At 35.7% G+C, this 20,502-nt stretch overlaps 1 protein-coding gene across 12 annotated transcripts in view; it reads left to right on the top strand.

Moving 5' to 3' along the window:
- Window positions 1-20,502, top strand: part of SLC25A40 (solute carrier family 25 member 40) — a 73,042-nt gene that overhangs the window by 15,117 nt on the left and 37,423 nt on the right. For 9 of the 12 annotated variants that reach the window (XR_006526218.2, XR_006526219.2, XR_011502827.1 and 6 more), the window contains 4 exons: window positions 8,548-8,616; window positions 10,006-10,126; window positions 11,226-11,285; window positions 13,647-13,753. Coding sequence is in view for 8 of the 12 variants with exons in the window: in XM_044767892.2 (XP_044623827.1) it covers window positions 10,030-10,126; window positions 11,226-11,285; window positions 13,647-13,753 (264 nt within the window). In the remaining 4 variants the exon portion in view is untranslated. Of the gene's footprint in view, window positions 1-8,490; window positions 8,617-10,005; window positions 10,127-11,225; window positions 11,286-13,646; window positions 13,754-20,502 lie in introns of all 12 variants that reach the window. The other 3 variants (XM_044767906.2, XM_070507825.1, XM_070507834.1) reach the window with 1 other exon arrangement.

Raw genomic sequence — 20,502 nt, 5'->3', positions numbered from 1 at the left:
TCACTTGTTGAAGCGCTTCTTTTTGTTTAGTTTTCAGTTCTTTCTCAGGGCTACTTCTTTCCAGAGTAGTTGTAAATTTGTTGTGTCTGTGGAAGAGGTGAGTTCAGAGTCTGCCTGTGCCACCATCTTGACACCTGCTGCATGATTTAATTCCTTTTAATTTCATTGACACCTGTTTCATGGCCCAGAATAAGTTCTGTCATGGTAAGTTGTTTGTGTTTGTGTGTCTGTGTGTGTTTATTTTCCTCAGTAGCAAAAGAGTAATTTCATACTTTAGGATGGCCTAAATGATGAATGTTGTTACATAGTCTGTCTAAAATTTTCCATGGAAGTAGCCACTACCAAATGAAGGATTGTTTATGCATTTAAAATTTTTTAGTAATTTGTGTAATTGAATACTATCAGCTGTGAGAAACCCACGTACATAATGAAGAGCGTTGTATCTCCTGTGTTACAGTGATTAACTTACATTGTACTGATTCAGATGACCAACTCATAAAATTCAATAAGGATTTTTCTTCTATTTTCATTCAGTATGTATTATTTCATTTTTGTGGTAAGGTTGGTGTTTGTTTATGTACAAAATATTCATAGCCTTTTCACCACCCAAAATTGTGCAAATTATAATCTGAGTATTTGTTCAACAAATGTTAAAATTATAGATATTTTAAAAACACAAAGAAAATGAAATTCACAGATGCAATTATAATTCACAGGTAAATTCTATCAAATATTTAAGGAATAAATAATCCCAACCTTACCCAAACTCTTCCAAAAGAGAAAATAGTCTCCAATTCATTTTGTGAGATAAGCATTGCTTTGATATAAAATTCAATAAAGATAGTGTAAGAAAGACCAGGAAACTAGAAAATATTTTGAAAAGAATGAAAATGACAGCACAATGTATCCACATTTATGAGATGCAGCTCAAGCAATGCTCAAAAGGGAATTTTTGGCATTACCATGCCCATATTAGAAAAGGAGAGAGGTCCTAAATCAATAACATGAACAAACCTAAAGTAAAAAGAAAACATATAATAAAGATGGTAAGAGAAAACCCTGGTATAGAAAACAAACACAATAGAGAGAATGAGATCAAAATTTGGTTCTCTGAGAAGATCAATAAAATTTATAACTCTCTTGACAGATTGATGAGGAAAAAGAGGAGACACAAATTAACCAATATAAACAAAGAGAGGTAACATACCTACAGAACTTATAGCCATTAAAAGGACAATAAAGCAGTATTATGAACAAAGCAATATTATGAAAAACCTTATGCTCATAAATTCAGCAATTTAAATGAAATGGGCAAATTCCTTGAAATATACCAACTACTACAGCTTACACAAGAAGAAATAAATAAGCTAAATATCCTTAGGTCTACTAAAGAAAACCTCAGATCCAGATGGCCCAATTCTGTCATGCAGTAATCAAAAGAAGACAAAGACATTACAAGAAAAGAGAATTATGCAACAGTATTCTTCATGAACACTGATGTTAAAATTCTTAGCAAAAATTTAACAAATAAAAACTAATGATATACAAAGAGGAGAAAATATCAGGAGCAAGTGGGGTTTATCCTAGAAATGCAAAGAAGGTTAAACATTAAGTATTCGAGCAATGTAAATCACCAGACTAAAAAGGAAAAACCATATGATCATCTCAATAGGTGCTGTTAGCTATTTATTCATGTGTAATAAATTACTCCAAAATGTAGTGATTTGAAACAACAAATATTTATCATTTCACACTTTCTGTGTGTCAGGAATCTGGATGTGGCTTAGCTGGGTAAGCTTGGTCTTTCACAAGGATAGAGGGAACGTGTTGGCTGAGGTTACATTTATCTCAAGGCTCAACTGGGGAGGGATCTGTTTCCAGCCTCACTAATGTAGTTTTTAGCAAAATTTAGTTTCCTATGGTTTGTTGGACTGAAGGGCCTCAGTTCCGTGCTGCTGTTGGCTGGAGGCTGCCCTTGGTGCCCAGTGGGCCGCTCCGTAGGGCAGTTCACACCATGACAGCTTGTATCATCAGAACAAGCAAGTAAGAGGAAACAAAGAGTCAACTAAGATGGAAGCCACAGTCTTTTATAACTTAATCTTAAAAGTGACATTTTATCACTTTTGCCCTATTCTTTAGAAGTGGCACAGGGAACAAAAGAAAGAAATAGATAAAGATATGGCAAATAACTCCATGAAAAGATGCGTAATATTACTCCTTGGGAAAATGAAAAGTTGTACAACGATGAGATATCACTACTTAGGTAAAATTTTAAAAAATTACCGTACCAAGTGTTGTTAAGGATGTGGAACTTGCATGCTGGTGGGAATATAAAATGATACAATTGCTTTGGAAACATTTTGGCATTTTCTTAAACATGCATTTGCCATTTGATCCAGCCATTTTATTTCTGCTTATTTACTCAAGACTTAAATGCGGATATTCAAAGCTCCTTTGTACTAGTCCCCAACTGGAAACAACCCAAATTTCTAAGAATAGGTGTGAATGGATAAAGAAATTGTAGCATATCCATGCAGAGGAGTACTACTCAGTAATAGAAAGGAACTAAGTATCAATACATCCAATAAGATGAATGAGTTTCCAAATAAAGATAGTGAATGAAAGAAGCCAGAAAAAAAGTGGTACATACCGTATGGTTCTACTCATGTGAAATTCTCAAAAATGCATACTGATCTGCAGTGATAGCAGATAAATATTTGCTTCAGAGCAGCAAGGGGTGCTAGAAAGTAATTACAAAGAAGCAAGAGGAAACTTAATGGGAATGCCATGCCAGTTGTGTTCATTTGTTGTTTGGTGATGATTTCACAGGTGGTCAGAACTTAAGTTGTGAACGTTAAATATGTGTAGTTCATTGTATGTCAGTTATTCTCAATAAAATTTAAAGAAAGAAAGAAAATAAAGATATATTTTATATATACGTACAATGGAATATTATTCAACCATGAGAGAGAAGGAAATCCTACCGTTTGTGACAACATGGATGGGCCTTTGAGGGCATTATGCTAAGTGAAATGAGCCAGACAAAGAAAGACAAATACTGCATGGTATCACTTATATGTGGAATCTTAAGAAAGAAAAATTCAAACTCACAGTGACAGAGAGTAAAAGTATGGTTGTCAGGGGGGTGGGGGAGTGGGCCACTGGGTGGGGGAAATAGGAAGAGGTTGTAAAATGGTACAAACTTTCAGCTGTAAGATGAATAAGGTCTGAGGATCTAATGTAAAATATGGTGACTATAGTTGATAACACTGTGTTGTATAATTGAAATTTGCTAAGAGAGTAGAACTTAAATGTTCTCACCAAAAAAACCCAAAGATGAATATGTGAGGTGATGGCTGTGTTTATTAAGTAGACAGGAGCAATCTTTTCACAATGTATATGTACATCAAATCACCACAATGTACATTTTAAATGTTACAATTTTTTATGTCAGTTTTACCTCAGTAAAGCTGAAGTAACAAAAGAAATAAAGGAGAGAAAATCTTTGTAGTAAATTAGAATTAAGAAAATTCCTTAGTGGATGAAGAGTCTCTGTAAAAAAAAAAAAAAAGTCTAGAGCAAACATCATTGTAACAGGGAATTTTAGAAGAATTCTTTTTAAATTCAGAAATGGAACAGAGATACTCATTTCTGCCACTCTTTACCTAACATTGTATTGGATATCCTAGCCTGTGCAATAAGAAAATTAAATTGGTAGCATGATGATTGGGAATGGCAGAAAGCCAACTTATTATTTGCAGACAATGTAAACTTTTATATAAAAACTCAGAAGAGTCTATAAATCAATAATTAGAAATAATGGATTTGTTTTAGCAAGGTTGGCTGGATATAAGATATACAAAATCGGGGCCGGCCCCGTGGCCGAGTGGTTAAGTTCACACGCTCTGCTTCGGTTTCCCCGGTTCAAATCCTGGGCATGGACATGGCTCCACACATCAGGCGACGCTGAGGTGGCATCCCACATACCACAACTAGAAGGACTCACAACTAAAAATACACAACTATGAACCGGGGGGCTTTGGGGAGAAAAAGGAAAAATAAAAAAATCTGAAAAAAAAATATACAAAATCAGTTGTGTGTGCTAACCGCAAAGAGAATATGTAATTAAAAGGAAGACACTATTTATATTAACATTAGAAACTACGAGGTATCTAGAGCTAGATCTGCCACAAATACGCAAGATGTCTGTAGCACAAATTTTTAAACTTTTCAGAACAACGTTAAGGAAGACCTGAAAAAATGAAGGAATAGACTATATTCTTGGGTATTAATTCTCTCCAGATTTATCTATAGATTCAATTCAGTTCCAATCAAAATTCTGAAGAAGTTTTTCAAGGAATTTGGTAAGATGATTTTCAAATTTATATGAAGGACCAAAAGCCGAGAGTAGCCAGGACACTCCTGAACAAGAGGAATGGGGAGGGTGGACTTGCCTTACCAAATATAGGGACTTACTATGACTCAATAATACAGTGTGGTATAGTAAAGATAGATAAGTAGACCAATAGATTAGAGTCTAGGAACAGTTCCACACAGAAATAGAACTTAGGTATGACAAAGTAATGTGTCAGTTTAGAGGAGAAAGGAGGGATTATTTAATAATTGGAGCTGGAGAAATTAGTTATCTGTTCTCACAGGGAAAAAGATGAAATTGAATCTCTACTTCACATGCTATTAAAAAATTCTGTGTGAATTAAGGACTTAAAAGTTTTAAAGTTTTGTTATCAATAAATTTTAGGGAGAAAATATAGCTGAATATCTTTTGGACTTTTGAGTGGGGAAAGATTGCTTAAAGAAGACACGAAAAGGTGTTGTCTACAAAGGAAAAGATCAATAAATTTGGCAACATTAAATTAAGAATTTTGACCCTTATCTTACACTATACAGAAAAATCAACTCAAAATGGATTAAAGACTTAAATGTAAGACCTGAAATAAAACTTCTAGAAGAAAACAGGAGAAAAGCTTCATAACATGATCTTGGTAATGATATTTGGGATATGACACCAAAAACACAGACAATAAAAACAAAAGACAAGTGGGACTACATCATTAAAAAAGCTTCTATATGGCGAAAGAAACAATCGACAGAGTGAAAAGACAGTCTAAAGAATGAGAGAAAATATTTACAAACCATATATCTGATAAGGGATTAGAATCCAAAATATATAAGTAGCCTCCTACAACTCGATAACAAAGAAATAACTTATTTAGAAACTGGGTTAAGGACTTTAATAGACATTTTTCCAAAGAAGACATGCAAAAAGCCAACAGGAATATGAAAAGACTCTGAGTGGCACTAATCATCAGGCAAATAAAGTTAAAATCACAAGCTGTTACCTCACACTTGTTACAATGGCCATTATCAAAAAACAAAAACAAAACTAGTGCTGGTGAGGATGTGGAGAAATCAAAACCTGTGCATTGTTGGTGAGAAATGTAAAATGGTGTAGCTGCTATGGAAAACAATAGAGATTATTCAAAAAATTTAAAATTGAACAACCATATGACCTAGCAATCCTTCTTCTGGATATTTATCTGAAAGATTTGAAATCAGGCTCTTGAAGAAATATTTGTACCCCCAAGTTTGTTGCAGCATTTTGTACAATTCAAGAGGTGGACGCAATCTAAATGTCTATCAATAGACAAGTGAATAATCAAAATACAGTATATACATACAATAGAGTACTATTTAGCCTTATAAAAGAAGGAAATCCTGTTATATGCTACAACATGGATGAACTTTGGAGGCATTATGTTGGGTGAAACAAGCCAGTCGCAGAAGGAGGAATACTACGTGATTGCACTTACGTGAGGTATCTAAAGTAGTCAGCCTCTTAGAATAGGAAAAGAAGATGGTGGTTGCCAGGGCCTAGGGAGAGGGGGAAAAAGAGAATTGCTATTTCATGGGTATAGAGCTTCAGTCACACAAGATGAAAAACTTCTAGAGATCTTCTGTATAACAAGGTACATATAGTTAACAGTGCTGTACTATATACTTAAAAATTTAAGAAGATAGATTTCATGTTGTATGTTTTTTAATTCAAAAAATTGAGAACTTTCATTTATCAAAAAATACTTTAAAGAAACTGGAAAGACAGATTATAGACTCTGAGAGGATATAATTTACACATCCTACAAATAATTTGTATTAAGAATAAAAGATTTCTCAAACCAATAAGAAAAATATAAATGCCTCAAAAGAAAAATGGGCAAAGATATAAATGGACATATTACAGAAGAGGCAACACATACTGCTAATAAAAATGTGGAGAGATGTTCAGCATCATTATTGATCAGGGGACATAAATCAAAACTGTAACAAGATGGCTTCTAACACATTTGAAAAAATTAAAAATTCTGATAATACTAAGTGTATATTGACTTACTATCTTCTGACTTGGATATTACTCTAATCCTTTTATTAAACCATCTCCATTATCACTTGGTTGAGTAGATTTTTATCATTAAATTATTTTCGTTTCTTCCCCCAAGAAAGTCTCCTTGATGATTCATGTTTAAAAATGTTTACCCTTTATACATGAAGACCACTTTGGCGAAGTGTAGCAAATCGTTAATACTAACCTAAGTAGGACACAGAATGCAGAAAAGGTGTAGAAAAGAGGAATTTCATAGAGTTGAGGGAGAAAGCTATTCTTGCAGAACATTTTTTTTTATGTCCTAAGTTACAGAAGATATTAATATTAAAGTCATCTCTCTCACTAGTCCATATGCTCCCTGACAAAGGAACAGTATCTGCCACATAGAAGAATGGAAGGATGCAAAGAAAAAAGATAAGTAGGTTGATAAGAGTGGAGGGAATTTAAGGTGCTGGAGAATACATTATGAGTTCTAGAAAATCCACTAAGATTATTACTTCTCACTTTTTCTCCATCTACTCCCAAATCTGTGACTATGTTGTCCATTTACTCGACTTTTTGGATAGATTGAAAAGGAGACTAGTTTTTCAGATCTCATTGTAAGGTGATATGTTATGATCTTAGAAGATTGTTTATACAACTTAGTTTTCGAAAATACATATATGTTAAGAAGTAATAAAAAGTCCAGTAACCTTAATTTTTGATTCTAAAAAGCTATATCTAAATTTCTGGCTTTTCCCCCTTACATTCTAAATAATTGCTGGAAATATATGATGGGTTTTTTGGCTTTAATTTCAGGGGAACATATTCAGGTTGCCAACTTTGCTGGGATGAGTATAAAAATAAAGCACTGTATGGGGCTGGCCCCGTGGCCGAGTGGTTAAGTTCGCGCGCTCCGCTGCAGGCGGCCCAGTGTTTCGTTCGCTCGAGTCCTGGGCGCGGACATGGCACTGCTCGTTAAGCCACGCTGGGGCGGCGTCCCACATGCCACAGCTGGAGGGACACACAACGAAGAGTATACAACTATGTACTGGGGGGCTTTGGGGAGAAAAAGGAAAAAATAAAATCTTTAAAAAAAAAAATAAAGCACTGTAGGCCGTTTTACTCTTCTGGAGGAGGAGTATACCTGTATTCTGGCATGTGTATATTCTTTTTCAACTTAAAAGAACTGTGTTCACATAAATGAATGTTAGAAGTATGTTCTTAGACTTGAAGATTGTACATAAATTTCAAGAATTAAAAATTTTTATTTTGCAGATTTTCCCATGCACAGAAAAATACAGAAGAGTGAAATATTTATGGCATACTTAATCACCTAGATTTAACAGATCATTAACATTTAGTATATTTTTTGAAGTATTGTAAACTATAGCTGTCATAACATTTTAGCCCTTAACACTTCATTCAGTATGAATCTCTTTAAAAAAGACACTTTCTACATGACCACAATACCATTATCTCACAAACAAAATCAACAATAATTTTTTAATATTATCTAATATCCTATCCATGTTCAGATTTCTTTAGTTACCCTCAAATTCGCTTTTTAAATTTGCTTATTTGAGTCAGGATGCATTTCTTTGGTAACTCTCATAAGATTCCTTTATTCGAGAACAATTCTCCCTCCCCTGCAACCTCTTTTCCCACCTTTCACTTGCTGAAGAAACCAAGACAATAGTTCTGTAGACTGGAGTAATACCCCTTCTCATACTTTGTGACACCCTTTACCGTGTTATTTTAATCTCTGAATTTCCTGTAAATCAGAAGTTAGATCTAAAGGATTGTTTAGATTCAGGTAAAACTTTTTTCCCCAGTAAATACTTGAAAGATAATGCTGCATATTTAATTTTGTGTCACAAAATCTAAGTGACTCTTATGATACTGGGACTAATCAGCATGTTCAGGTTCTAGAATTGTTTGTTTTTAAAACAGAATATATTTACTGGGATAATATGAAATTCTTGTGAAAAATTCTTTCATAACTCTGATCTGGAGTGTTCTTCATGTTCCTCAAAGTCCTTAATAGCAAGTATTCAATAAGTATTTGTTGATTTGTGTTTTAAAGTTTTTTACATATTCCTTTTCTTTAGGCTCGTTATCCCTTTCTTGTGTGAAAAGATAAGACATACTTTATTATTTCACTACAGATTTTCAGCTACTGATGTTACAAACAATAAAATATTGGAGCATAGAACTGAAGAAAAAACTTAAACCAGGTAGGTGAATAATAAAAGCCCAAAGAAATAATAAAACTGCCATTTTTACAGAGGTCGTTATTGGGATGATTAAAAAAAATTGGGATATGAACTGTAGAGCACTATCAAAATTAAGTTTCCTCAATTTGATAAGTATACTGTGATTATATAAGAATGTTCTGAAGTATTTAGGATGAAGGGACATGATGTGTGCAGTCTACTTTCAAATGGTTCAGAAAAATTAAATGATATGTAATGTGAAAGAGAAAGTTTGGGGAAGTTGCGGATTAATAGGAACTCATATTGCCAATGGTAGTATAAATTAGTCTAACTTTTCTGGAAAGCATTTTGGCAATTTTTCTCAAGTTTATAGTTCAGCCCAGCAATCTTACTTTTCCTGCTGTGGTAGTTGTAGGAAGACTACAAAAAGAGGTATGTATAAGGATATTTATATGAGAATGTATGAAATGAATGAATGAGTAAATGAAAAATTGGCAGTAACCTAAATATCTAACAATATGAGACTGATTAAAGAAATATAATTAAAAACTGTGTAAGCATTAAAAATGATAATGTAAATCTGTATTTTTTGATACATCTATATTTTTAAGTGTCAAGCAGGCTACTAAGCCATATCAATAGTGTTCACCTATTTTTGTTTTTCAGAAAAAATGCATATACACAGATACACAAATGTTTGTACATGTTTGATTAATTAGATGTAATATGCACTTGTGTGTGTGTGTGCATGAGTGTATATTTACACACGCATACATATACATATATAAGTGTTTGTGTATGCATAGACATTTGGAAAGATGACACCTGTATGTTGTCACTGGTTGTTTTTGAATAGTAAGTTTATGTGATTTTTATAACTGACTTTTTATAAAGAGTATATATTACTTTTCTCATCAAATTTTTCTAAGATGATACTTCTTATGAAGGTTATGTGTTTTGATTTTATACCTTTGCAACAACTTTTGCTATGCAATAAAAATAGTGCTCTATTTGCTGATAACTCTGTGCTAGATTAGAGTATCTGAGTAGTTCTTAGGCTAAATTCACAGGTTCTGAGCCTTATTGGTCAACTGCTTTCATTTTGTTACATGATGAGAATCTGTTTTCTTAATGCTCTATTAACTGTCTTACAAATGTGATGCTGCTCACATAGCTTAGCTGAAGTACATTACCATTTTTGGAAAGTCGGAGAACGTGTTCTATTAATGACAGTTGTGTAGTACCTTTGTGTATAGAACTTATATATTTACTTTTGATGGTGGTCAACAACATGTGCTTTGATATTAATACTGATTATTGTTTTTATCATTTCTTTAATTTTTTGCAGTCAATTTTGAGGACATTTTCCATTAAGCTTTTATTTTGCCTCTTGCCTTTTTTTTTTACCAGATTTTTCTTCTGTTAGTTAAAAATATGGATCCTGAAGCAGGGGGAACACAGATTATCAAAGTGACACCTCTTCAACAAATGCTTGCCTCTTGTACTGGAGCTGTACTGACATCACTAATAGGTAGAATACTGCCACTGATGTAGATTATGTAACTGAATGAGTCAGTGATTCCATTTGGATTTTACTGTCTGTGAGGTTCTTTGAGGTCCCTATCAATATTAATATTAAATATTCTATTAAACTTTTATGACTCTATTATCTTTTTTTAAAATAGAAAACAAGTAAATAGAATAAAATATTAGCATAATGAATAATACAGAATTTGGGTAACTTATAGTAGCAACAAATACAAATTATGTTTTACTTTGCTTGCGTTAACAGCAAATTTCTCTGGACCACATTTTTCTGTTTTTTGTAGTCTGTTTCTTATAGAAACAGCCAGATGACATAGTTAGGTGATAGTTTAACATTTTAATGACTTTAAGTTGGCTAGTTCATTTAAATAAGATAAATGATTAGAACAAACAAACTAATTGCTTTAGAATGTGCTATCTTACTTTAGGTCAGAACGTTAGGGTTGTAAAGACCTTAGAGATCATCTAATGTGACCTCCTCATTCTCAGATGAGGAAAAGTTTTCTTAGAACCACTGTGTGGCACTTTTTTCTACTTAGATAAAATATAGCATGCAAATTAAAAGCATTCTCCTTTGCTGTGCTGTTCCCCAAATGGAATAACATAACATGGTGGTAAAAGATTTACGGCTAGCTAATTGAAATTTGCATTATCTATAGTTTTTATTTGATACAGGTGAATTTAACAGATTAGGAAGACTAATATTGTTTGATGATTGATTACTCATAATACAGAGTTATTCTCAAATATTTAAATAGACTTGTGGAACTTTTGTTCTTTAGCTTAGACAACATATTTTCTTATAAATATTAGTATTTTAGTTTTAATGCTAGTGGAATTATAGTTGTAGAAATATTATAAATGACAGTACTCAGAAGTAATTACTTTGTCTTCTCGTTGGTCCTCTTTAAACAAAATTCAAGGGCAAAAAATTAGAATGTTACGTTCACAACTATTTTAAGATAATCTTACCCGTTATGTAGCCATGAGGAAAGGTATGATTCCATGTATTTTGTGTTCTTCAGACAAATATCTGTATAATTTACACGTACCACTTGTTAATTGAAATTTATGTATCTTCATAGTGACACCCCTTGATGTTGTTAAAATTCGACTCCAAGCCCAAAACAACCCATTTTATAAAGGTATGTGTGCTAGTTATCCTGAAACTGTTATGTTACATTTTTAGATGTTACTGCATTCATTTTTTTTGTTTTTAAGATTTTATTTTTCCTTTTTCTCCTCAAAGTCCCCCGGTACATAGTTATGCATTTTCAGTTGTGAGTCCTTCTAGTTGTGGCACATGGGATGCCACCTCAGCATGGCTTGATGAGAGGCGCCACGTCCAAACCCAGGAATTAAACTGGCAAAACCCCAGGCCACTGAAGCAGAGTGTGCAAACCCAACCACTCGGCCATGGGGCCGGTCCCTGCATTTATTTTTGTTTGAATCATACTGTCTTTTTGTCAGTTTTTAAAAATTGGTGCATCTCGAGCCAGCCCTGATGGCCTAGTGGTTAAAGTTTGGCACGTTCTACCTTAGGGGCCTGGGTTCAGTGTCCAGGCGCAGAACCGCATCATTTTTCGGTAGCCATGCTGTAGCAGTGGCTCATATAGAAGAACTGAAAGGACTTATAACTAGAACATACAACGATATACTGGGGCTTTGGGGAGGGGAAAAGAAAAAAAGAGACAGAGAGGAAGGTTGGCAACAGATGTTAGCTCAGAATGACTCTTTCCCAGCAAAAAAAACAAGGAAGTAACATTAAAAAAAAAAAAGAAAATTGATACCTCTTTACCCCATGCAGAAACAGTTTTTCATCACTTAGTGGTATATGATGAGGTCTAGGCACAAAACATATATGTAACACATATAACACCTTTATGAACTACTAATTAAAGCAGAGGACAATTTTATGTATGAATATATGCCTCACAAGTAAAAACAGAATTATACTTGTAAGGGACCTTAGGATCTAGATTCCTCCTTTGTCCAAGAGCTCTGCCCATCCTAGAACATTCATCCAACAGTCATCCAACTGTTGCTTGAATACAGTGATTGGAAATTCATTATTTTATCAGGCAGCTTGGTTAATTGCTGGACAGTGTAGTTTATGTGGAATTTGAGAAGAGTACTTACACATTTTTATTAGACGGGAAAAAATGGCAGTTCCTTGGTCAATCTTTTACAGCTTTATAAAGCATTTCAAACATATTTAAATGGCAGAAAACAGACTGTTTGGACTGTGAGAAAGTTGACTCAGATGTAAATGCCAGTCTGTTGAATGCATAGGGGTGAGATGAAATGAACAACAGGCATTTTTCACATGAATGAATGCATAGATGGATTGTAGGAAGAGACTAAATGTAAGATAATTTCCTATGCATTAAAGAAAGCCTTAAAAGCAGAAGGAGGCACTTAGACTTGTGTATTATGAAACTCACAGGATGTGTATGGTTGAACAGAGAAAACAGTTTTGGTAGCAATAGTAAGCCTGATAATGGAAAGAAGTTGGTATTAGACAGTTGTAGTAAATTAGGTGGGAGCTGACAGATGTCTAGATTGAGCAGTGTAAATAACGGAGAAAGGGACAAAGCATAGCATTATTTATCTTGATTAAGAATTTTTCTTTCCATAATCTATTTTTCAATTGAGATATAATCAATGTATAACATTTTATTAGCTTTAGGTATATACATATACATATATCAACATAATGATTTGATATATGTATATTGCAAAATGGTTACCACAATAAGTTTAGTTAACATCATCTCACATAAAGTTTTTTTTCTTGTGATGACAACTTTTAAGATCTCTCTTAGCAACTTACAGATATGCATTAGATTTCATAATATATTTTTGTCTGAATTTCCCTTGTATACCATGGAGTTTTCTTCTGGTCAAATAGAGAAGATGTACACCCTTGTTCACTTTTCAAAACAGGTTTTCCTCTTTTATCTTCCTTCTCCATTCCCTCAGAAAACCTAAAAGAATTTATTTCTGTGTGCATTTGCTTATTACAAATCTGAAAATATAAAATCCGCTAATTTACTCAATTCCTTTTCACCACTGTGAGTTTAGAGCCTAGTGCTATGTCATCAAGCAAATCAAATTATGTATGTTTCATCTTAAAAGATGAAGACAAGGTGGGGCTGGCCCCATGGCCGAGTGGTTAAGTTCACGCGCTCCACTGCAGGCGGCCCAGTGTTTCGTGAGTTCGAATCCTGGGCGCGGACATGGCACTGCTCATCAGACCATGCTGAGGCAGCGTCCCACATGCCACAACTAGAAGGACCCACAACTAAGAATATGCAACTATGTACCTGGGGGCTTTGGGGAGAAAAAGGAAAAAAATAAAATCTTTTAAAAAAAACAAAAGATGAAGACAAGGTTATATCTCCTCATAATTTTCTAGTCCACTCATTATACTTTCAGTTTGTTCATCTGTAAAAATAATACAGTTGTGTGAAGTAATTGTTAACTGTTGGAATCTTCTTTGTTAGGAAAATGCTTTGTATATAGTAATGGACTTATGGATCATCTATGTGTCTGTGAAGAGGAAGGTAACAGAGCATGGTATAAGAAGCCAGGACGTTTCCAGGGAACATTGGTAAGGGCGTTATATCACAACGTGTTTTCAATTTTTATATTTAATCTTATGTATGAAAGATTTTCCAATTGCAGGAGAGTAAAAAGTCCATCCTGTAGTTAGCACATGTAGCTACAGTTGAAAGGTAGATATTGAAGCAGGAAAAGGGAAGTGCTTCTTTGTGTTTTTTTTTTTTTTTTTTTTTTAAAGATTTTATTTTTCCTTTTTCTCCCCAAAGCCCCCCGGTACACAGTTGTATATTCTTTGTTGTGGGTCCTTCTAGTTGTGGCATGTGGGACGCCGCCTCAGCGTGGTTTGATGAGCAGTGCCATGTCCGCGCCCAGGATTCGAACCAACGAAACACTGGGCCGCCTGCAGTGGAGCACGCGAACTTAACCGCTCGGCCACGGGGCCAGCCCCAGTGCTTCTTTGTTTTTAACTCTTCATTTTCTTTTCATTCATGGTTTTTTATGTAGAAAGAAAAAAATGAGTAAATTTTTTTTAATTAAACTTTATTTTGAGATAATTGTAGATCATATGCAGTTTTAAGAAAGATATACAGGAGCTGGCTTGGTGGCGCAGCAGTTAAGTTTGCACGTTCTGCTTCTTGGCGGCCCAGGGTTCACTGGTTTGGATCCCAGGTGCGGACATGGCACCGCTTGGCAAAAGCCATGCTGTGGTCGGTGTCCCACGTATAAAGTAGAGGAAGATGGGCATGGATGTTAGCTCAGGGCCAGTCTTCCTCAGCAAAAAGAGGAGCATTGGCAATAGTTAGCTCAGGGCTAATCTTCCTCAAAAAAAGAAGGAAAGAAAGAAAAATATACAGATGGGTCTCATGTACCCTTTTTCCAGTTTCTCCCAGTGGTAACATCTTATAAGACAAGTACAATGTCACAACTAGGATATTGACATTGATGCAGTTAAGATACAGAACGGTTCTATCGCCTCAAGGATCCTTCCTGTTTCCCTTTTATAGCCACACCTATTTCTCTCACCATTCCTTAACTCCTGGCAACCACCAATCTGTTCTCCATTTATATAATTTTGTCATTTCAAGCATGTTATATAAATGGATCATAACATTTTGGGATTGGCACTTTTCACTTGGGATAATTATCTGAGATTCATCCAAATTGTTGCAAGTATCAATAGTTTGTTCCTTTTTATTGCTCAGTAGTATTCCATGGTATGGATGTACCACAGTTTGTTTTGTGGGTTGTTTCCAATTTTTGGCTGTTCTAAATAAAGCTGCTACATACATTCATTCACAGGTTTTTATGTGAAAGTGAGTATAACAAAAAACTACTCGCTGTTTTTCTCTCTGAACACTTCTGAGCCAGACATGTGTGTTTTTTCCCCCACACCAAGCTATTCTCCAGTTATCTGTGGACACCAACTAGGTATCCTACAATTTAACTCAGTTCTGACACCATCTACCTGCAGTTAGTGTCAGATCCCACAGATTAAGGGCTCAGTACCACAAGACTGCTCCCACTTCAGACACCAGTCACAAGTCCAGGTTGTCACCTGTGTTTCTGACTGACTGGCTATAAATTGGAGGTTCCCAGAACCCCCTCTTTGGGTTTGATGATTTGCTACAATGGCTTACAGAACTCAGGAAAACAGTTTGCTTACTTGATTGCCAGTTTATTCTGAAAGGATACAGCCAGATAGAACAGATGCATAGGGCAAGTCTTTGGGGAAGGGGTGTGGAGCCTCCATGCCCTCTCCAGATGTGCTACCCTCCCAGCACCTCTCTGTTCCCCAACCTAGAAGCTTCCAAACTCCATACTTTGGGAATTTTTATGGAGGATTTATTATGTAGGCATGATTGATTAAGTCATTGGCGTTCAGTGATTAATTCAACCTTCAGTCCCTCTCTGAGGTTGGAGAGTGGGATTGGGCAGGGGGGTAGGGCTGAAAGTTCTAACCCTCTACTCACTTGGTTGATTTCCCTGGCAGTCAGCCCCCATCTTGTGGTTACCTAGGGGCTTTCCAAAATCACCTCATTAACATAAACTCAGGTGTGGTTGAAAAGGGCTTGTTATGAATAACAAAGGACACTCCTTTTACCTTTATCCTCTGGAGCTATTTCAGGATTGAGGACAAAAAAACTATTATAACAAAAGGTGCTTGCATTATTCTGTATCACTTAGGAAGTTATAAGAGTTTTAGGAGCTGTGTGCTAGGAACCATGGATGAAGACCAATATGTACATTTCTTAATATAAATCACAATATCACTGTTAGTCGTCATTTCTCTGAGATAAGTGCTCAGGACTGCAGTTGCTGGGTCATATGGTAGTTGCATGTTTAGGGTTTAAGAAACTGCCGCCCTGTTTTTTAGACTGGCAGTACTATTTTGCATTCTCAGCAGCAATGTATGTCTGATCTAATTTGTCCACATCCTCACTAGCACTTGGTGTTGTCACTATTTTTATTTTAGTGTTTATGATAGGTGTGCAGTGGTATCTCATTATGATTTTAATTTGCTTTTCCCTAGTGGCTAATGATGTTGAACATCTTTTCATGTGCTTATTAGCCATCAGTATATCCTCTTCATTGAAATGGCTCTTCATGTCTTTTGCCCATTTTCTAGTTGAACTGTTTATACTTGAGTTTTGAGAGCTCTTTATATAATCTAGATACTAGTCCTCTGTTGAATGTGTGGTTTCAAATATTTTTTCCCACTCTCCAACTTGTCTTTTCATCCACTGAAATAAAGTCTTTCATGGAGTAAACGTTTTTAATTTTGATGAAGTCCAATTTATCAATTTTTTTTCTGTATAGATCATGCTTTTGGTGTCAAGTCTAGGAACTCTCTATTTACCTTAGACCTGAAATTTTCTCCTATTTTTTTTTCCTAAACGTTTTGTAGCTTTACATTTTACATTAAAGTCCTCAGTCTGTTTTGAGTCATTGTTTTTGCCTCTGGATGTCCAGTTGCACAAAAGGCTGTCTTTCCTCCATTAAGCTCCTGTGTCAAAAATCAGTTAGGCATAATGTGTGGATTTCTGGATTCTTTGTTCTGGCCAATTTATCTATTTGTCTATTACCTGTATCAGTACCCCAGTCTTAATTACTGTAGCTATAGAATAAGTCCTGAAATCAGGTAGACCAATTCCTCCCACTTTATTGTTATTTTTCTTTTTCAAAGTTGTTTTAGCTATTCCTAAAGTTCCTTTGTCTTTCCATATAAATTTTAGAATGGTCTTGTTTATATCTACAAAAAATCCTGCTGAGATTTTTTTTATAGGAATTGTGTTAAACCTATATATTTATTTGGGGGAGAAATGACATCTTTACTGTGTTCAATCTTCCAATCCATTTTCAACCTGCCTATATCATTATAATTGGAGTTTCTTGTAGACAGCATATAATTGTCATGTTTTTTAAAGCACTGTCAATTTTCATCTTTTTTTCTCTTTTTTTTGGTGAGAAAGATTGGTCCTGAGCTAACATCAGTTGCCCATCTTCCTCTTTTTGCTTGAGGAAAATTGTTGCTCAGCTAATGTCTGTGCCAGTCTTCCTCTGTTTTGTACATGGGATGCCACCACAGCATGGCTTGATGAGTGGTGTGTGTGTCTGTGCCCGGGATCCAAACCCACAAACCCCAGGCTGCTGCAGCAGAGTGTGCAAACTTAACCACTATGCCATCAGGCTGGCCCACTTAATTTTCTTCTTTTAATTGATGTATTTAGACTGTTTATATTTAATGAAATTACAGCTATGTTAGAGCTTAAGACTATCATTTCATTTTTTGTTTGCCCTGTTTTATTTTTCCTGCCTTCTTATGTATTACTTGAACATTTTTTAGAATTGTGTTTTGATCTGTAAGGTTTTTGTGTTTATAGTCTTTGCCGAGGCTTTCTAATTTTTCATTTGTTTCAGACATGTTTGTAAATGATCATTCAATGACTTTCATGTTGACTTTTAAAATCTTTGTCAGATAATTCTAATATCTGTTATCTCAGTGTTGGTGTCTGTTTATTGTCTCTTTTTGTTCAGTTTGACATCTTCCTGGTTCTTAGAATGACAAAAGATTTTTTATTGAAACCAGGAAATTTTGAGTATTATGTTATGATACTTTGGATCTCATTTAAACATTCTATTTTGATTGGCTTTTTGATACTGTTAACTCAGAGGAAGAAGGGTGCCACCTTGTTACTACTGGATAGAGCTGTCCAGGTTCCTTGCTCAGTCTCCCTTGACACACAGTGTAGGTGAGGATCTCTTTACTGTTAGACAGGTGCTATGGTCTGAGTGTTTGTGCCCTACCCCCTTCAAATTCATGGTTGAAATCCTAATGCCTGATGTGATGATCTTAGTAGATGGGGCCTTTGGGAAGTGATTAGGTTGTGAGGGCAGAGATCTCATGAGTGAGATTAACACCCTTATGAAAGAGACTCCAGAGAGCTCTCTTGCCCCTTCCACTATGTGAGGATACAATGAGAAGTCTGCAACCCAGAAGAGAGCCCTCACCTGACCTTGCTGGCACCCTGATTTTGGACTTCCAGCCTCTGGAACTGTGAGAAATAAATTTCTGTTGTTTATAAGCTACCCAGTCTGTGGTATTTTGTTATATCAGCCCAAACAAACAAGAGGGATGGGAGTTCTGGCTCCCCTTGTGGTTTCTGCTGACACTGGTAGGATGATCTCATTACTGTAGGGTGGTGGTGAAAGTCCTGACTCTCCACTACTCCTCCTCTGGCACTACCATTAGAACCATTAGGGGCTGGCCTGGTAGGACAGTGGTTAAGTTCACATGTTCTGCTTTGGCAGCCTGGAGTTTGCCGGTTTGGATCCCAGGTGTGGACCTATGCACTGCTTGTCAAGCCATGCTGTGGCAGGTGTCCCACATAAAGTAGAGGAAGATGGGAGTGGGCATAGCTGTTAGCTCAGGGCCAGTCTTCCTCAGCAAAAAGAGGAGGATTGGTGGCAGATGTTAGCTCAGGGCTAATCTTCCTCAAAAAAAGAACCCTTAGCATATTCATCATAATTATTTTAAATTCCCAGTGTGATAATTTCAAAATCTCTGCTATATCTGAGTCTGGTTCTGGTGCTTGCTTTGTCTCTTCAGATTGTGTTTTTTGCCTTTTAGCATGCTTTGTAATTTTTTTTTGTTGAGAACCAGACATGAGGTGTTGGGTAAAACAAACTGAGGTAGATAGATTTTTAATGTGAGATTTTATGTTTGTCTGGTTAGAAGTTACGCTTTGCTTACTGCTTGTTGTTGCTCTGTTGTCAGAGACTAAAATTTCCTCTAGTGTCCCAGTTCGTCTTGCCTGTTGTCTTTGGGTTTTCCTAGAGACTCCTCGAATAGAGTCTGAGGCTTCAGTTCTTTTAGCTGTCATCCTCTCTTGTTTTACAGGAGCCCTGTTGATGTGGTGGTAAGATGTGGAAGAAGGGAAACATTCTGTAGTCTTTTTTAATGAGCATGAGTTGGATATTTCCCTTACCCCAAGCTGGTTAGGTTTTGGTAAAACCCCAGTGGTTTAGGCTCTGGTAAAATAGTTTCCCTTGAGTATAGGCTTTGTTAAGGAGAACAGAGGTTTTAGATATATTTCCAAGTGGTTACTTTGCCCCTTCCCCTGATTGAAACAAGAGGGGATTTTTCTTTGATCTTCACAGTGAAAATTTGGTAGGGCTGATGGAGCTAAAAATCATGAAAGTGTGAGGGGGCCCTCCTACAAAAGGCACCTCAGGGTCTTTTCTTTTTTTATTGTGTTCATAATAGTTTACAACATTGTGAGATTTCACTTGTACATTATTACTTGTCCGTCACCACATAAGTGCTCCCCTTCACCCCCTGTGCCCACCCCCTGCAGCCCCCTTCCCCTGGCAACCACTGAACTGTTTTCTTTGTCCATGTGTTTGTTTATCTTCACATATGAGTGAAATTATCTGGTGTTTGTCTTTCTCTGGCTCGCTTATTTTGCTTAATGTAATATTCTCAAGATCCATCCATGTTGTTGCAAAAGGGGTGATTTTGTCTTTTTTTATGGCTGAGTAGCATTCCATTGTATATATACCACATTTTCTTTATCCAGTCATCAGGTGATGAACACTTGGGTTGCTTCCGTGTCTTGGATGTTGTGAATAATGCTGCAATGAACAGAGGGGTGCATAAGTCACTTTGAATTGTTGATTTCAATTTCTTTGAATAGATACCCACTAGTGGCATAGTTGGGTCATATGGTATTCCTATTTTTAGTTTTTTGAGAAATCTCCATAATCTTTTCCATAGTGGCTGCTCCTCTTTGCATTCCCACCAGCAGTAGGCACCTCAGTTTTTGATTAGTTCTCAAGTTAGTCTGCACTGAGCTTCCAGCAGTTTGTCAGTTACAGTTTAAAGTGTTCCTGTTGATACTAGTTTCAAATGCAGGCTTCTTTTCTGGTAGGCTGTGAGACTCTGATTTCGACTGTCTCTTCAATTTTCAGGGTAGAGGTTTGCCCTGTGATCTCAATTGTCTGATGAATCTAAGAAGAGTTGTTGATTTTTCAGTTTGTTCAGCTTTTTTCTTGTTGTGAGGATGGGAGTGATGACTTCAATCTCTTCACATGTAGGACCAGAAAGCAGAATTCTTCTTTGGGTTTATTTTGGTCTTTCTCTTCTACTTTCTTGGGTGGAAACGTGGGTTATTGATTTTAAGTGCCTCCTTTTCTCAACTAAGCATTTAAAACTATAAATTTCCTTCAGAGCACTAAATTAGCTGTATCCCACAAATTTTGAAGTTGTGTTTTCATTATCAATCAGTTGAAATATCTAAT

The sequence above is a fragment of the Equus asinus genome, chromosome 1 (genome assembly GCF_041296235.1).
Source record: "Equus asinus isolate D_3611 breed Donkey chromosome 1, EquAss-T2T_v2, whole genome shotgun sequence".
NCBI classification, from domain to species: domain Eukaryota; kingdom Metazoa; phylum Chordata; class Mammalia; order Perissodactyla; family Equidae; genus Equus; species Equus asinus.
The sequence above is the reverse complement of the archived record's forward strand: the minus strand, read 5'-3'. Positions and strand labels throughout refer to the sequence as shown.